The sequence below is a fragment of the Pezoporus flaviventris genome, unplaced genomic scaffold, assembly GCF_033815535.1.
Source record: "Pezoporus flaviventris isolate CSIRO_AGI_PZ_B2104156 unplaced genomic scaffold, CSIRO_AGI_Pfla_v1 ptg000031l, whole genome shotgun sequence".
Classification (NCBI taxonomy): Eukaryota; Metazoa; Chordata; class Aves; order Psittaciformes; family Psittacidae; genus Pezoporus; species Pezoporus flaviventris.
This window is the reverse complement of record NW_026892579.1, coordinates 29,765,402-29,783,851: the sequence shown is the minus strand read 5'-3', so window position 1 is coordinate 29,783,851 and position 18,450 is coordinate 29,765,402. Positions and strand designations below refer to the sequence as shown.

Sequence of the window (18,450 nt, the reverse complement as noted above, 5' to 3'; positions counted from 1 at the left end):
CTCATTAAATGCTATTATCTAGTTACACAGGAACATACTGCTCTTGCTGGAATTCCTTTTGTAAATGCTAAAAGCAAAATTACCTCTCTATTACTAACAACTGTAAGAATACAAAAATAAAATGTGGAAAGGAGTGCACACATTTTTTACCAAAAGCATCTGTTTGACTTTAATTTTATTTTATATCTTCCATACTTCACCTTTTTTCTTTAGAAGGTAAAATGAGCTGGTCAGAAAACGTCTGTTTTCTGAGTATCAGTAGCCACTGTCCTTAAAAAGTGTCTATAGATGCCATTTAACTGTAAATCTTCCAGCTATTATTTTTGCTATGTCTTAAATTTTATTTGCAGACACTTTTTCACTGAAATTGCCTGCAGTCCTTATGTACCAACTGCTCAGGGCAGTCTGAGGTCAAAAATATAAGCAATTTGTTACTTTGAGATAACTTTTTATTTGAATTTGTTTAGTTTTAAAATAAATGTATCTGCAAAGTATAACATAGATCTATAATTCTGATTACTAGCTCCAATCTGACATACGAATCCTGATGAAAGAGGAGTGGCCTTCATTCTCTAGAGATATCAACTGTTTGTATATATTTTAATAATGGGATGCAGTCTTTTTCTTGGGCAAAAGGCACATACATAAGAAAATGAGAACACAAATGAAGAGCATTTACCTAAAACACAGTCTAGTGACTAGAAATACATAAAGTGGTAAGAGCTGCAAGATGAAGACCCCAGTGTGCAGGCAGCAGTATCTCCTGGAAAATCTGGGCATTACACGCTGCTTAAAGTCAGCATCCAACTCTGAAGTTTGTCTTACAGGGTTTTGTTACATATATGATATGATGGTATGAAAGAAACATCACGTACTTTTGAAACTGCCTGAAGTCAGATCCCTTCCAACACAACATATTGAAGCAAATAACACACGTCTTCAATGAAAAATTAAATTATAAAAGGCAAATTACATAATAGATGACATACAGCATGTTCTAGAATATCCTGGGCACACCTGTAGCTTTTGCTAATGGCCTGATCACAGATCTGAAGAAACATGTAGAGGTTCAAAAAACAGTCTGAAAGTTGATACACTTAAATAAAATCGTACAATTAACAAACCTTGTAATGTTTAGTATTAAAACTGACTTTTAAATTTATAATTTTATTTGGTCTTTCTATGTAAGAATAAATATTTGCACAGAATAACAGCAAAATCCAAGGCCTGCAATGGAGCCCCCTGAGGCAATTTTTGAGATCAGTGTGGAGACCCATTTGTTTCCCAGGGATTTAACCATGTATAGGATGTTTTAAAATAGAAGCTTTATATGCTTTTCAAAAGTTCATCCAAGTAATCCCTAATCTTACCCTATAAACACAGACCACTGGAAACCATTGAAAACATAAGCAACCTTCTCACATAAGACCAAATTACATTCGCCTAAATTTGGAGGGTGAAAAAAAAAAGAAGAAAGAAGAAAGAAATTCTATATGGAGCTAAGTACCTCAAATAGAGTAATTTTTTCCTCTCATTTCTATCATTAATAAAATTACTTTCCTTGATCTAAAAAACACTGCAGTATTACTGGAAACTCATTCATATTCTTAAGAGAAGTAATAAAGAAAGTGACTGCAGGCCCTTGCAAAATGCCCTGACAACCTAACCCTTGTTGCTCAAGAGGAAAGTAAACAAATCATAGAATCATAGAATGGTTAGGGTTGGAAAGGACCTTTAGATCATCTAGTTCCAACCCCCCTGCCATGGGCAGGGACACTTCACGTTAAATCATACCACCCAAGGCCTTGTCCGTGCATCTGCTCAGGAGACTGACTTGAGTGCATGTGATCCTGCATCCCAAGGCTTGGCGCTGGCAGCAGAGGGCTGCCAGTCCAGCTGTGGGTGCACACAGGGCTGGGAGTTGGGGAGGAACCTGGCTCACTCACACCACACACCAGCTCGCTGATCTCCACAGAGATGCTGCAGATGATGCTCCTACTGTTAGTCATGCCAGGGAAATGTTGGCCTTGTCCTGCTTCTCCCACACACTTTTGGGGGAGCAGGGAGCGTGGTAAATCCATGCCCTCTTCCTGCAGTTCTGCATCATAATCTTAGCTGGCTTGCACCAAAACGTGCTGGCATCTGCTGCCTGGACAAGGAGAAAATAAATGGAGACCACTACCGTCAGCCCAGATGAAACAATTTTGACCTGCCATTAAGAGCAGGTGAGGTCTCAGCCCTGCTGACGGGAGAAGCTCCCTGCCAGCTGTCAACTGATCACTGGTGTGTACTTAAAATTTAGAAAGATTGCTTATGCCTGGAAAGGAAGTAATTATAACCTGCCACTCCAGCCCTGTCACCTAGAACTGGACACTGACATCTCCCTGCCTCACAGATGACCAATTGTAGGGATCATGCTGGACACATGTGGATTGTGTTCTCAGTGGCACATCCCAGAAAAGGCCTCTCAGCCATGGTGTCAGGGCTACAAGCACCAGGTTTGCCTGTCTGTGCTCAGGTTCACCTCAGAGACAGCGTAGCTCCTGTGCTCCAAGAGCTGCTGAGGCTCTTGCCTCTGCCCCCCAGCTGAGCTATTGCCCCTGCAGCAGTGCAGCCTACCTGTGACCCGCCTGTCAGGCCCATCACCCAGAGAAGTGCCAATGCCTGGGGCAGAGACTGAGGCTGGGGCTGCCTCAGTGCCCCCCGTTGCCCTGCTCCTGGCTGGGGTGGTTTGATGGTCCTGGCTGCCAGGCCCTGCCCTGACAGACCCTCCATGGGGAGCCCCCACTGCTGTGCCCTGACATGGGTACACGTGTACCCTCTTATCCAGCATACAGCTTACTGCCGCTCACTACAACTGCAATTCTAGATACCATGAACACTCCTGGGTACTTCTGAGCCTTATGATTATTACTGTCATAGCACTAAATGTCATCGCCCTAAAATTAGGTCTGGGCACACTTAAATCCCTTCCAGGCCTGGAAGTCACATCCTTACTCGCAGAGAGAGGATATTCCTCCTGGCTCAGGGTGCATCATGGTTCTGTAAAGAGACATATCTCCAGGGAGCGTGGCATAACTGGTGTGAGACAGGCTGCCACACTGCACCACAACTGATGGATGTGTACCCATGGACATGCTTCATGTTCACAGCACCACAGTCCAATCCCACCACCCATGCAGACACATCTGGTCATCCACCCGGTGAAGCGCATCAGCCTGCAGCACCCACAGGACCCCCAGCCTAGCTCCTGAAACCACCTGTGTTCCATGCACTGGGAGCTACTAAAATGGACAAACAGAGCATACGAAGAATGACTGCCAGAAATAAGCACATTCTCTTAGCGTTTAGCCTACTTACTGCTCAGTACACAAACCAAACTTTAAAAGAGCTCTCTGGAGTAAAACACTGTAGTTAAAAATATCAGATGACTGTTTGGGAAGACCATTCCTATCTTGTGAGCAATAGCTGGAAATTATCATTTCCGTTTTAGTGCTACAAAATGGCAAAAGAAACACAGAAGCTCACTGAAATCAGCGGAAGAGTCTCACTGGTTTAACAAGCAAGATGGAGTCCAGAAATCTGTTACCTCTCCCAGCAAAAAGACACCAGATAATGATGGCAAACATTCCTGGGAAGCACATGGGATCCTTAGGTGGAGAAGCTATGCACAGGAAGAGGATAAGCTAAATCTAAACTGGCACAGAAGCACACAAAATGGGTACTCTGCTCCTCAGCTGTTGAATCATTTGCTTTGTGCAACGCACTCCTGTCAAAGGTGCCTGTGCTACCCCACTGAAACACTGTGAATGAAGCTCACAGAGCACTGCCAGAAACACTGCTCCAGCAAAGCAGCTGCAGGTACTTAGTCATATCCCAAGGCATTAACATTCACACAGCCAGGGGACAGAACTCAAGTTTTGCATTATTTATTAACTGAGCTGTACCACAACTACTAGTTGCTGAGCTGAAAAGCGTACACTGCTGTATGGAAGTAGCATACAGTCTGAAGATGCTCTGGAAACTATTTTCCATTATTCCATCTCATTAAGCTCCTTCCTTTTTTTCCTCCCATCTCTCTGTATCTTTCACACTGTTTATTTTTTCAGATACTTGCCTGTGCTATGTTCATTCTTTTGGCTGCTCTGTCCTGAAGTAAAACAGCCTAGCCTTCTGCCAGCTATTTCCCTTTGTCTTGCCAATGTTACTAAAAGAAGACTGTCTTGCTGGCATGCACCTCCTCCCTTACTGACTACCCAGAACAGAAGCACAGCCAGAAAAAAGACCTCATTGATCCAGATGCAGCTCCATTTTATCACGCACTGCCACAGCTAACTTCTCTGGGACTCAGAACACTGTATATTATACTTGCAGCCTCTCTACACAGTGTGTGAGGAAAAGGCTGCAGCTGCATCTGCTTGACTCATCTCCCATTCTACTTTTGTGCCCTACTCCCCACACCGCATGTATGTTGGCTCTGTCTAGTCTTCTTTCTACAGTGAGCCAAGTGGTCCCACAAGAGGAGATCCAAGAATAGAATAATCCATTTCAGGGCCTATTCCCTGGAGCTGCATGAAAACACCAAATCTGCCTTACTTGGAACTTCAGAATGTGGCATACTTCAGTATTTTACAAAGAAGTCATAAACTCTCAAACTTCTTTATGATAAGCCCCAGGGCATACAGCACAAACTAAATGTGCTGTAATAAGACCCAGAAAGTTGAAAGCCTTGCACAAGACACAGGACAAATCAGCACACACTGATTAGCCCAGCAGCCAGAATGCACCCCTATGTGGTTCTCTAAGATACAAACCCCCTTACTCAATTCAGGAACCAAAAATGTACAAAACAAGAGAGATGTCACCAACCAAGAGGAAACACTGAGCACAGTGACGATCTTAAATCTTCCTCCTCTGATGGTGCTTTGATGCCAGTCAGCTTTGTCAAGAGAGACCTGTTCTCACTTAGAATCCAGAACTAGAAAACCTTTCCCATCAGTAGACATTTTTAACTGTATTTCAACTGAACATACTGTATCCTTTAGCTTCTAGCCATAGCCACCAGTGGTTCTACCAATGCCTGTTCAACTTCGTAAGAGTTTGGTCACAAAAGCATACAGCAACACAATTCCCTTCTCAAACGGAACATTCAAGCCAGCTGGTACCATTTCCATAAGAATACCCTGGAGATGCAGGAGATGCATCTCAGAGTAGGCCTGTGCTCCCAGCAGAAACACTGAAGAAGCTCTAGGTTCCAGGGAGCCATAAAAGCCATGGGAGCCATGTAAAGCCATACAGAGAAGAATACAGAGAGCTTAAGCATATCTCAGATCATGCTGTAGTTGACAGCTTTCGCCAGCAGTGCAGTTTTGGACTTTACCCTGCCTATTGTTAAAGGTAACCATGACAAAAAGGGACTGTGGAGAAGACTGAACCCTAGGGACATTCTTCTCAGCAGCTTGGAGATGTCCCATGGGGGATGTGCAGGATTCATGGAGATGCTTCTTTGAGGAAGGAAGGACACACAAGCGCTAACAGGCATCCTTTGGCTGCAAAGAGCAGTGGCAGTCCAGGAAGAGCCAGTGCCATCTCCACAACTGCAGTGCTATTACAGGGATAAAAATACAGAGCCCTCTTTCTATGTACATTAAAATTCTGTAATGAACATTTTCCAAGAGAAGAGATTACTCACCTGTATTTATGAATGATGGCATTAAACAATCTTCCATCGCGCCAGCAGGTAGTGAAATTTTCACAATGTATTCCAGCATAACCCTCAGTTGTTTGCTGCGACCACAGGAGCAGTCTCTCTTTAGCAGACATGTCCTCTGACTCTCCAGTAACATGGATATCAGATATCTAAAATACAGTTAATGCAAACATTACAGTTACACTTAACCCATAATAATATTTAAAACATTGCAGAAAACCACTCTGTGTTACTGAAAAATTTCCTGATACCTGCAAACATGACTATGATGATTATTTATCATCTTACATAAATAATGTACTGTATTAATATTCTTTCATGTCCTATCCTTATGCACTCTTAGTGTCTCCAATGAAATACAAAAATCTTAGCTTCTTCACAGTTTTCTTCAGTTAGCCAGTTTTCAGCCTCCTAATTTCTGGCAACAATATACCACTACTACATCATGAAAAATATCTTATGTTGGTAATGCCTATAATAATCTCTTTCATGTATGACACCTATTATACATAAATTGTATATAATCATATATAAAATACAATGGTTTATATGTATATAGTTTTATATGTATATATTATGCTTATGTAATACCCATATTTATATTATGTATACTTTATATAGCTACAATGCTCATCTCAGATTAATTTCTAATATTTGTTAGTCTGGAATTCAGTAACACAACAGTCATTTACAGTGAAAACCGATAACGGTTTTAGGACAAAATTTTCTGAGAAGCATTTACGAGTGACTGAAAGATTAGAAATAAAAATTTTGCCTTAAAGAAGGTTTGGTTTTGTATTATCTAAATATTCTCAACTTTATGATAGGGGAAGCAGGATAGTACTGGGAACTTTACATACAAATACTACTTTCTAGTACCTTAAATTCTCCCCTAAGGAAATTCAGTCAAATTGCTTAGAATATGCATAAATATGAAGTAGATATTTCCCTAATTTTCACATGTATTCTTTGCACTTCATGTTATAGACACTGTACTCAATGTAAATGTGAACTGCAAGGCAGACCTAAAAGAAAACATGCCTTGATAAAGTGCTATTGCATGCTGTCTTTCCTGTAAGTGACCACCTTTTACCACTTACTCAAACAACAATAGATAATATAATGTTATTACACAGAACACTAAGAACCCAGGTACCATGAGGCACACACACTGTATAAGGACCATAGCTCAGACACTACAAAAATCAGACAGAGGTGCTTAGACAGAGGCGCTTGGGCAGAGGCAAGAGGACTTGAGACAACGCCAAGGTTTGTGGGTGGGTAACAAACACCCCCATAAGCCCACCTGGAAGAGGCTTCATCACACAAGCCTACACCTAGCACTGCAGGGAGACACAGGCTTCCTCCAGCTCTGGAGCCATGCTGAGGCCAGGGATCAGTGGAGGTTTGCCCACAAATAACTTTGGGCATGAGGTAGGTGCTCCAGTTAGCTGCAGAAGAGGCTTAACTTGAGCTGTGCCAATTTCAGCAATCCTGCTCTACTGTAAACCAGGGAGCTTCATTCATGAGATCAAGTGGGACAGTCATAATGATGCCTCCTGAGCTGGAAATCTCTGCACACAAGGTATCTTCTGTCTGGGCTATTGCTGGGAGACTTCAGACAGGCTAGGATGGAAATTACGGGATCTTCTCACATTAGAAACACACAAAACACAGTGCCAGGAACAGAAATTTAACTTTTCTACCAATACTGCTATGTCAATGCCTGACAGGAGGTGGTGTGAAGCACTAAGAAGCAGGGACTAAAGGAAGTGCTTTACAAAAGCCTTTAGTTATGCTTTAGTAAAGCAATGTAGCTACCTCTGTGCTTGCTGCAATTTCTGTTTAACCAGCTGTAATACTTTCAGGGGAGATAAGCATTTATAGCTATACAGTAAATTGTAAGTAAATTTAATACAGGAAACAAATTATTTTTTATGCAAGTATCCACAAAATCACAAGTTGTGAAAGCAGGTCTTCACATCACAGACATCGTATCTGCTGGCTTTTCCTTTCCCTTTAGGTAAGGGAAAAATACATGCAACAGAGCTAGAAAGCAAAATCTTTTTAACTGTTCAACTAGCCCATAAACAACCTCTGAAGATCTGACAGCATTTTTTTGCATCCTTTTTGTCTCCAGCTTCAACACTAAACAGTTTTAGGAAAGATCAAACAGAAAAAGGAAAGAAAGAAAAGGAAAGACAAAAAGAAAAAACCCTCCATTTTTGTTTAAAATACTGAAGGGAACACATGAACATCCTTGTCTCTAAATTGGAGAGACATCAATTTGATAGGTGGACCACTTGGTGGATAAAGAACTGGCTGGATGGCTGCACGCAAAGAGCTGTGGTCAATGGCTCAATGTCCAGCTGGAGACCAGTAACGAGTGGTGTCCCTCAGGGATTGGTGTTGGGACCGGTCTTGTTTAACATCTTTGTCACTGACATGGACAGTGGGATTGAGTGCACCCTCAGCAAGTTTGCTGATGACACCAAGCTGTGTGGTTCGGTTGATACGCTGGAGGGAAGGAATGCCATTCAGAGGGACCTCAACACGCTTGTGAGGTGGGCTGATGCCAACCTCATGAAGTTTAACCATGCCAAGTGCAAGGTCCTACACCTGGGTCGGAGCAATCCCAGGCACAGCTACACGCTGGCCAGAGAAGAGATTCAGAGCAGCCCTGCAGAGAAGGACTTGGGGGGTTGGTTGATGAGAAAATGAACATGAGCCAGCTTCAGTGTGCGCTCACAGCCCAGAAAGCCAACCGTATCCTGGGCTGCATCAAAAGGAGCGTGACCAGCAGGTCGAAGGAGGTGATCCTGCCCCTCTACTCTGCTCTCGGGAGACCTCACCTGTAGTATTGTGTGCAGTTCTGGTGTCCTCAACATAAAAAGGACATGGAACTGTTGGAACAAGTCCAGAGGAGGGCCACGAGGATGATCAGGGGGCTGGAGTACCTCCCGTATGAAGATGGGCTGAGAAAGATGGGGCTGTTCAGCCTGGAGAAGAGAAGGCTGCATGGAGACCCCATAGCAGCCTTCCAATATCGGAAGGGGGCCTATAGGGATGCTGGGGAGGGACTCTTCATTAGGGACTGCAGTGATAGGACAAGGGGTAACGAGCTCAAACTTAAACAGGGGAAGTTTAGACTGGATATAAGGAAGAAGTTCTGTACTGTAAGGGTGGTAAGGCACTGGAATGGGTTGCCCAAGGAAGTTGTGAATGCTCCATCCCTGGCAGTGTTCACGTCCGGTGGCATGGTTTAATGTGAGGTGTCCCTGCCCATGGCAGGGGGGCTGGAACTAGATGATCTTAAGGTCCTTTCCAACCCTAACTATTCTATGATTCTATAAATCACACAAAATACAGATGGTATGAGTCCTGCATGTGAAGACAACAGGGAATCCAATGTTGTGAAAGACCAAATCAAAATCACTGTGAAAATTTTCTCGTAAAGTTCCAGGGAACTCATCCATAGTATAAGACTTCCTTTGTGTGGGTTACCTTTATTCTTTGGTATTTCAAAGCAAGAAAGGAAACTAAATATTTTTTCAGTAGCTTTAGTTTTTAGTCATCACAGAACAACCAAACCACAATATAAATGAAGTCAACCATCTACCACTTATCCGGACAGCGCTTCTGAAAGAGATGGTGTCATCTGGAAGTGACAGATGTCTTAACAGAAAAAAAACGAAACCCTTGTATTCTTTCCCCCATCCCTTTCAGAAAGTCCTGTGTGTGTAATCCTTAAATATCACATTTTTTCATGTATTCCAGCACAAGTGAGCTAACACTGTAATTTGCTAATAGCCATTCCTTACTGCTAAGTTCAAACCTCCAGCCTCCTTTACAGCTGACTGGCGAGCTGTGTACATTTCAGACTGCAGAGAATGCAAACACAGCATATTTGAGGGCACATTAGGTTCCACATTAGGTTCCTCTGGAAACAACTGGTTTCAGACATCAAGGCAACTTCTGAAGGTCATACTTTTATCTGTTGTTACATATAAACAACATTTGTAGCTATGGAGACAAATACAAGGAGAAGGCTTCTCACTCTGAAAGTGACCACTAGGCTCACAGTCCACATTTTGGGTAGCTAAACCATGAATTTAGCTCACTACAACAGGTTTTCAATCCAAAATCTTCCAAGTACCAGTTGGCATCCCAACTAGCCATCTGAATGACTAGGAATAGATTAGGCTGAGTTCAAAAACTAAAAGTGCTTTTCACTTATGGAGGTAGCCCATTTCAATACTGGTTAATGAACTCTAACATTAGCCTGAGACCTGAAACAGCCTGAGCTGTTCTCTAAATAAAGTGTTTCAGATTCCAAAGCTAAGATTTCAGACTTCTTCATAAACACTGTATTAATATTTTTAAAGTATAAAAATACACCAAGGGAAATGGTGAGTCAAAGAGCTATATTTTATTACACTTACAAGCTCTGCTTTGCAAGATGCCCTATTAACTTGGAACTAGCCCCACAAAGTAAGGTGTCAGAGAAAAAAAGAACACATCTTGCCTTTGACAGACACATAAGGAGAGTATAGATACTCATCTACCAGCTACACATTATCGTTAATATTTGTAACACCATTTGCCACAGTAAAGGAAAAGAACTACTAAATCAGGAATACCAGAACAGAAAATAAGTGGCCATCAGATCTACTCTTCAAATTTTGTCCTTCAAAGCAAGTTTGTGTGAACCTTTCATTCTTACATCCCCCAAGCCTACCATTTACCCACTAGAAGCTGTTACTAAAAGGATATTTGTTCCTTTAAGCATGCAAAAAAATACTGAGTTTGCATGAATTTGAACAGTTGTTTGCTAGACATCCTGTGCAAATTATCTCAAAGCCTGTGAATTCCAAGTTATGCAAGAAAAAGTGACAAAGGTTATTCTTTGCACAGCCCCTGTATTTCAGGATCAAAGTCTTAACTGGCACTAAATACTCTTTCTTCTTTCTAACTTGGAGAACTAGTTCATCCCTACAACTTCAAGTGTTTTTTCTCTGCTTGTAAGTTCTCTCTGCTTCACACAGTACAGAAAATCCATACACCTCAAAGCCTCATGCTCTTTGCTTGCACTGATTTCAGTGATGCAGTTTTGAGTACAGGCTGACAGGGTTGGACTTGCTCAGCCTGGAGAAGAGAAGTCTCTGGCGAGAACTTAGGGCAGCTTCCCGTACCTAAAGGGGGCCTACAAGACAGCTGGAGAAGGACTTTTCAGAAGGGCATGTAGTGACAGGACAGTGGGTAATGTCTTTAAGCTGACAGAAGGTAGATTTAGATTAGATATTAGGAAGAAGTTCTTTACTGAGAGGGTGGCAAGGTACTGGCACAGGTTGCCCAGAGAAGCTGTGGCTGCCCCATCCCTGGCAGTGTTCAAGGCCAGGTTGGACAGGACTTTGAGAATCTGGTCTAGCGGAAGGTGTCCCTGCCCATGGCAGGTGTTTGGAAATAGATAATCTTTAAGGTCCCTTCCAACCCAAACTATTCCATGATTCTGTGATTCTATGAACACAAAGAATAGTTCAGCTTTGGACAACACCCTTCAAAAAATACTGGATCAGCTGAAGCAGACAGAAAGAGAAAAACAAAAATGACAAAGATCTAAAAACTTATGACCTCTTAGGAGAGACTTAAAAATTGGGCTTTTTTTTTTTTAAGTCTGAAGTAGGGAAAACTAAGGGGGAGATGTGCCAACAGTCTTCAAATATGTAAAACACTTTTGCAAAACAAGTTATTAAATCAGCTCTCCTCGGAATAAGAAAAGAACTAATGAGTTTAAAATGAGCATATGTGTTTTCAGCTCAACTCACTTTTTAATATAAAAGACAAATAAACACCAGAATAATTACTCGGGAAGTATGTGAAACCACTAATAAGGCAGACCAAGAAGAACAAGTATTAGTCAAGAATGGTTTTCTTTAAGTTATCTTGCCTTCAGGTGCAGAGGTGACCTAGATGACATGTCCAGAACCCTTCCAGCCCAGTTTTGTAGTTCCATTAATGATTAAAAATCTCCTTCATTCACCAGCATTTAAGGTGGATTGCACCTGCTTCTTTTGAGTATTACAAGGAAGTAAACAATGCAAATAAAGCATAATTCCAGACTCCTGCACCTTTGCCCAGCAAATCACATTCCAGAAGACCAGCTGTACTACATAAACAGGTAAAATACACGAGTATATGATGGAAGGCATAGTTGGAATGTGTCTTGCTATCTTACAACTATTTACAATTATAACTGCAGTAATAAACAGATGATTACCTAGCCATAAGTATTCTACTGAATATGCTGATCATAATTTACATCTTTTTATTTAAAAGCAACTATATTGCCTTTAACCTTACTCAAATACATGCGTTTTCTTCTTTCACGTTATCAGTAATACTGTAGATGAGAAGAAATCCACTGTGTCAAACACTATGTAGATGGATAGCAAAAAAATACCTGAGGAACTTGAAGCCAAGACAACAGTTGAGTACTGGAAGTAGATGAGTGATGCTGTTTAGATACCAGGCATTTTTTTCTAAAAAACGTTTACATCCATAAACCAGACTGGAAACTACCACAAATTAGACTGGAAGAATAATGACAATGATTGATAATGTGATACACGTAAGCCATTGGTTTTGACACAAGCTGACAATCACCAAAAACTGGTGGTAATGCCAGATGGTAGCTATTGTTTGCTTGCATTGAATGGAAAACCTGGGTTGTTTCAACACATCAATATCACAGTGGCACTATTCTCTGCAGGGAAACCAAGATTACAGCCTTGACTTTACTCTACCTGCACTGTGCTAAAACATCACTCAGAAGGGGAGTTGCTTCAGGAAGCCTGTTTCAGTCCTGATTCACTTCTTGACCTTAATGTAAACTGCCATCTGCTCTAGAACTGAACTGAAAACTAGATATTTCAGCAACTTGGTTTTCATATCATTAAGCAGTGCTTTATTGATGATAGCGGCACAAGTCTCAGTGCTGATGTAAGAGCTCAGTAGAAGTCTCTTTTTCTTCCCTCTTCTGCCTGTGGTAACAAGAGGTATATGCCTTGCTGGAGTAATAACTGCAGCAATATTAGATGATGATTATGCAGGCAAAAGCAGCCACACTTGGCTAAACAAACAAGCTTCATACTCTCTTACTTGGTAATGACGTTTTGTTCAATTCAAAGAACATCCCTAAGCTGTTCCTGAATTCCAGTTAAGATTAAGAGGGCAAAGATCTCCATGTGTATTAGGAGGTTATTTGTACTAGTATGTATCTGTATTTAAAAACTAAGCTCAGGAATAGTGTAATTTTGATTCCTGTTACTACAGTAAATTCTATAAACAACAGAAGTGTAGTTAGCTCTTTCCCGGAAAGAGTACCTTTGGCATACGCCTGTTGCCTCTGATCACTCCCCTCAAAGCTCAGATGTCCCTGTTGAACAAGGGGGAATCAGCTTTTGACAGGATACTCATATCAGCAGCATTTGACCCGCGTTTATAGACCTCGGTTGCGGTGAAGATAAGTGAGGCAGAACTGCTAATGTGGACTGAATTGGTATGCATGCATTAACGACAGACAAAAATTTGCTTTCCTTCAGATAGTCTGCAAGTAAGCTTGTACTCTGTTTTCTTTTGTTGTAAAAGGAAAGTAAGTGTACCCTCAGAGGAAGATGGAATTTCAATAATTAATATTAATAGGTCACCCAGACAGTTTAGGAGGAAATATCTTTTTTAAAAAGTCTAGAGCATTATTAACATGATTTATGCTCACTTCTATTTTAAGCTGCCTACATATTTCTATCATTCTTCAGTTCCTATTGGCCATAACTGAAACGAATTAGAAAAATTCCTTCCCTTGATACAAAGCCCAAAGGAATTACAAGACCATCAAGAGTTGATAATAAAACTTACTGCAGATACTGAACATGAACTTAAACAACTCCCTAAAATTCACTCCACCTTCTAGAACCATTTTAACATGAAAACCTCTTAAATAACTTAGGAACCAAATAAAACTACAGACAACAAACCAGCACAAGGATGCAGCAATAATACTGAAGTACAGAGGTATTACACAACCTGTGAAAACAACCAAGTAATATATTCTGTCCTTCAACTACCTGTTAGTATCACAGCATGGGTAAAGGGCTTATAAAGCAAAGGGAAGACACTTTTGTGACAGAAAATATATTATTCCAATACTTATTCTGACCTAACTTTCAAAGATAATGTACTGTGCCAAAATATTTACCTTGCTCCTGTTTGGAGGAGTCCTAAATAACGTCTTTTCTTTTGGCAACTGGGAAAGCAGAGCATCAGCAGAATAAAACCTCTTTTGTTCAAGCAGTGGATCACTTTTGCTTTCAGAAATAAAGTGATGCAACTTTGCAGATTTATCACTTTCTGGGACATCAATTATTTTGCAAGAAGTTACGTTTAATCCAGTTTCTTCATGGTTTTTGCCTAAAAAGTGGATAGCAGAATCCAAGCTGGCTGCTTTTCCATAACAAAGACCACTAGATTTCTTTAGGAATGCTAATTCTCTCCTGTTGCCATCCTCCAAATACTTCTTTTTCCTTGTACAGCTTTTCTCTGAATTCCTCTTGTCTTGCTCCTTTAACCATGTCTCTGTTTCATCAGTCTTGGCGAGCCTCTGATCATCACCATGAAAACTGTCCCCACAAAGAGAATCACTCTTTGTTGCACCCAGTAAAACTTTTGCTTTTACAAAAGCCAAAGGGTCTCTACTCACGGGCAGAGTATTACCAGCCACTGTTACTCTCCCAGGGAAGGAATCAGCCAATCCCACACCCTTGGGATAAATCTCGATGTTTTCTGAAAACCCCACTTCATATTGGCTTTTTTCTTCTTTTTCATTAACCTGGATTGAATCTGGTCCCTCCTCGGCTGATTTCTTTCTCCTTTTCCTTCTGAAATATTTTCTTCCAGGGGAATGTTTAGCTGGACTTAAGGGAGCTTTGGCAGGATCTAAACACTGTTCTTCCTTTTCAGCCCTCACACATCCACAGACATTCCCCATTTGGCTTTCAGTAACTTACAGTTGCACAGTCTCATTCGTTCCAGTATATTTACATACACTTAAATCCTCCTCAGAAAGTTAAGAACCACCGTTCGCGCTGTAATTTCTTCCAGGCTGCCCGTCCATCCTCCTCAGTTCGTAGCCATTTTGCTTATGAGAAATGCACACGCAATAAACTTTGTGGCATACTGCCCAGGCAGGGCCTGTGTCTGATTAGACACTGTGGCTTATTTCTGGCCACCAATCCTCTTAAATAAACATCACTGCTCCAGCGTTGGGCTGTAATGCTGATGGCCTTTCACAGAGATGACATAGCACTTATGAGCAATAGAAAATTCTCGCATGCATTTTAACTTCCTGTTTCATATAGTAACTTGAACAAGATAAAGTAGAAAAATATACAGGAACCTTTGAAACTATTAGCTACACTCCAAATCCAAAAGCAAGCAGCACAGCAAATAGCAGGGATTTAGTCAGGAGATTTGGTTTGCACTTCAGATGTTTTTATTACGTATCCAATCATCCACAGAAAGGAAGATTAAAGAGAAGGATCAGAGATTGCTCTGACAGCTTGTTAGGAGTCAAATTTTTGTATGTGGAGTTTTCATAGCAGCTGATGTGATTTTTCACCAATTTGCCAGCTATAAATAACCTGCTGTTTTACTACTGTCGTACAAGCCTAACAGCTTACTCAGGGCAGTGGCGCTGTATACTGGGGGCTGGATCTGACATGGCCCCTTCTTAATGAGCAGAAAAGCACATTAAAAATAAAACAGTCTCTGTAAATGACATCGCTGTGTTTGTATAAACAAACGGCTTTTATGCCTGAAAATGCACCTCTCTTTCCTCTCTCATCAGAAAAGATGATTCAGGATTTTGCAGTGCAACGGACCAAGACTGATATAATTTCACACAGATATAGCTTCCGTTTTAACAACACTTCTAGTAACAATAACATACGGTTACATAGATCACAGGTTAATATTAAAATATTAAATTATGTACTCCTATAAAAAAAAAACCTATCTTGATAAAGCAGAAATTATGTAAAATGCTAAAAAGTATCCAGCATTCCAATGAACAATTGCAAGTTTTCATGCTACATTAACTGACCTATGGAAAAACGTATTAAAGACCATTGGTAAATATTAGCTAGGAATAAATGTATTCCAAATATATCTCTGCAGATTATTAGCAGTATTTGTGCTTTTCTATCTTCCTAGAAATAGGTATTTTGGGTACTTAATAACCAATTTAACAATACTAACCAGCTGCTCCTGAGTGAAAAGGCTATCTCCTCTCTATCAAGAATTCTTTCTGCTGTTCCTTGTTTTTCCATGAAGCAAAAAGTAACTTTACAGTCACTTTAACTTTCTAAGTCACTTATGCTCTTGAACCAAAGAAAAGATCAAGGACAAAAGAACTGACAGATGGTACTTGTATGAGTTGTGAGCGCTTTTTATATAAAGAATCCTATGCAAAATCATATTCCATGTTAAGGGAAGATGACAAATGAAAGTGTGCATAACTAAAGACAAAATGACCACTAACTGAAAATCTGTAACATCGCAACTTTGTTCTTTGCAAGGGAAGAGACGGACATAACAGGATTAAACAGGATATTCAGAAAGGGGAAATTGAACTTTTGTCTAAACCTGTCTACTAAACCAAAGAAATACAATGTTCTAAAGCATCAGAAGAGACTACCGCTGAAGTCTATGAGAACCACCACAACATAGCAAAGACCTGAGCACATCAGTGACTGAGTCGGACATCTAACTAGACCAGAATGGAAGCTCAGTGCTGGCTGAAGCCAAAGATCCAGATGATCAAAGCTATTAAAAATACACTATCATTGGTTGTTGTAGGGTTTTTGGTTGGTTTGTTTGGTTTTGTTTTTTTAAATGGAAAACCCAAATGTACAAACTTCTACCCACCAATGCTTTAAAGCTTTAAAAGGACATTAGTGAAAGCCTTTTCTGGTCGCATAAACCCTTAGGAAGTGTAACATGAATAAAGGATTAGATCAACACTTGTCTGCAATTTGATCTGCCTTAGAGGCTACTTAATCACAAATAAGAGGTTAACATTCAGACATAGCAAACAAAAATTGAGCCATGAAGTAGCTCATACAGACTTGTACAGGTCTGCATTCAACCACAGATTTCTGCAATTTAGCAATCATATCTGTGAAATGCATTATGTTCTTAACATGGGACAGCTGTATTACACATTATACTGGCAATGTTGTCAAATATCTGCGTATCTCTGAGTCTGGAAACCACTGAGACCATTCATCCTTTGTACACTGAACACTGCTAATTTATGCTCTATCATTTGTTTCCTGTAGTTAGCAAATGTTGTAAGGGAAAGGTTAATCCACTTTGCCAATGAAACCATGCCTGATATCTTTTATCAGAAGCCTACCAGGAATGCATTTCAGGTAATTTTGGATCTAAGATCCCTTCCCCCTCTTCTTTAGTTTATGCAACACAGCAAAAGCAATGGAGCATTTAGTATAAATGGGACGTGTCATTTCATGGTACTAAAACAGCATACCAGATAACCAGCAAGCATTTTGTTGTACAGCCCATAGGTCACATGCAAAATGACAGAGATAAACATAAGCCAAAGAGAAAGTGAAAATTTAAGCAGCTCAAGATAGAGAACAAGTTAAAAAATAAATCCTTTCCAGCACAAACAAAGGGTTATATTCAGAGCTGTTTGAGCTGTGGACTGGCAACCACTCCTCAAAATCTGAAAGCACTGGTCAGCTTTCAGGTACCACTGAGCTACCAGAAACCATAACCTTGAATGGGAGAGGCTTTATACCCAGTGACATGGCTTACAAAACCAGGAATTTGCTCCTTGTTAGTGGTTTTATGGGCTTAAGGACAAAAAGAATCGAGCGGATGAGCAAAGTGCTCATAAAGCTGATCCTGCTACAGATATCCCACTATTTGTAGAGATAAAATCTAAATACAACTCCACAATGAGCCTTAATGCCTCTGATCCTTGATGTGGTTCAGAAGAGACCCAGAAATTCCAAGAACTCCATACTCATTTTCTTACCTGAGAGACAGCATTTTTTTCTTGAATTGCTGAAGAATTCTAGAAGACATAACTAAGAGTTCAGCTGAGGGATAAAATACAGGAAGAGTATACCCCACTAAATGCTGAACAATAGGTCTGCTGCCATGGCTACTGAAATTGCAGCTCCCAGGTGCAATACAGTTTATCCTATGACCACTTATAGCCAGAGATTAATTAGACAACTGGCAACATAGCTCCATCTTTATATCTCTGAGATCAGACCTTGAACTGTTCTAGCTATTTTAAAGCAGAGGCACATTAAACTTCAACCCTTGGGCTCCAAGGCTACAGTCTTCACAACCAACACATCTAATTACTACCCTTGTTCCAGGTTTGGAGACCTAACTGCAGTAAGGGTTATCAGGAACTTGAGAAATGGCTGGGTAGCTGCCCTTTACCTCAGACAAGTCATCTACAAACAAATCCACCCTTCCTACTTTTTTGCCCAACACAGGTAAAAGGTTAACTACTGATCTGCTGAACCAAATGAACAGTCTATAGACTGCTTTGGGGCAGACTGACAAAGAATGAATTTTGTTCACTAGTTTATGGGAAGTCAGCAGCAAAAAAAAAAAAAAGAAAAGTATTTGCTGGTTGACAGGAG

The 18,450-nt window shown here is 40.7% G+C and overlaps 1 protein-coding gene across 7 annotated transcripts in view; it reads right to left on the bottom strand.

Moving 5' to 3' along the window:
• Positions 1 to 18,450, bottom strand: part of DST (dystonin) — a 296,486-nt gene that overhangs the window by 158,891 nt on the left and 119,145 nt on the right. For all 7 annotated transcript variants that reach the window (XM_061460566.1, XM_061460567.1, XM_061460568.1 and 4 more), the window contains one exon: positions 5,693 to 5,859. In XM_061460566.1, coding sequence (XP_061316550.1) covers positions 5,693 to 5,859 — 167 coding nt within the window. The remainder of the gene's footprint in view (positions 1 to 5,692; positions 5,860 to 18,450) is intronic.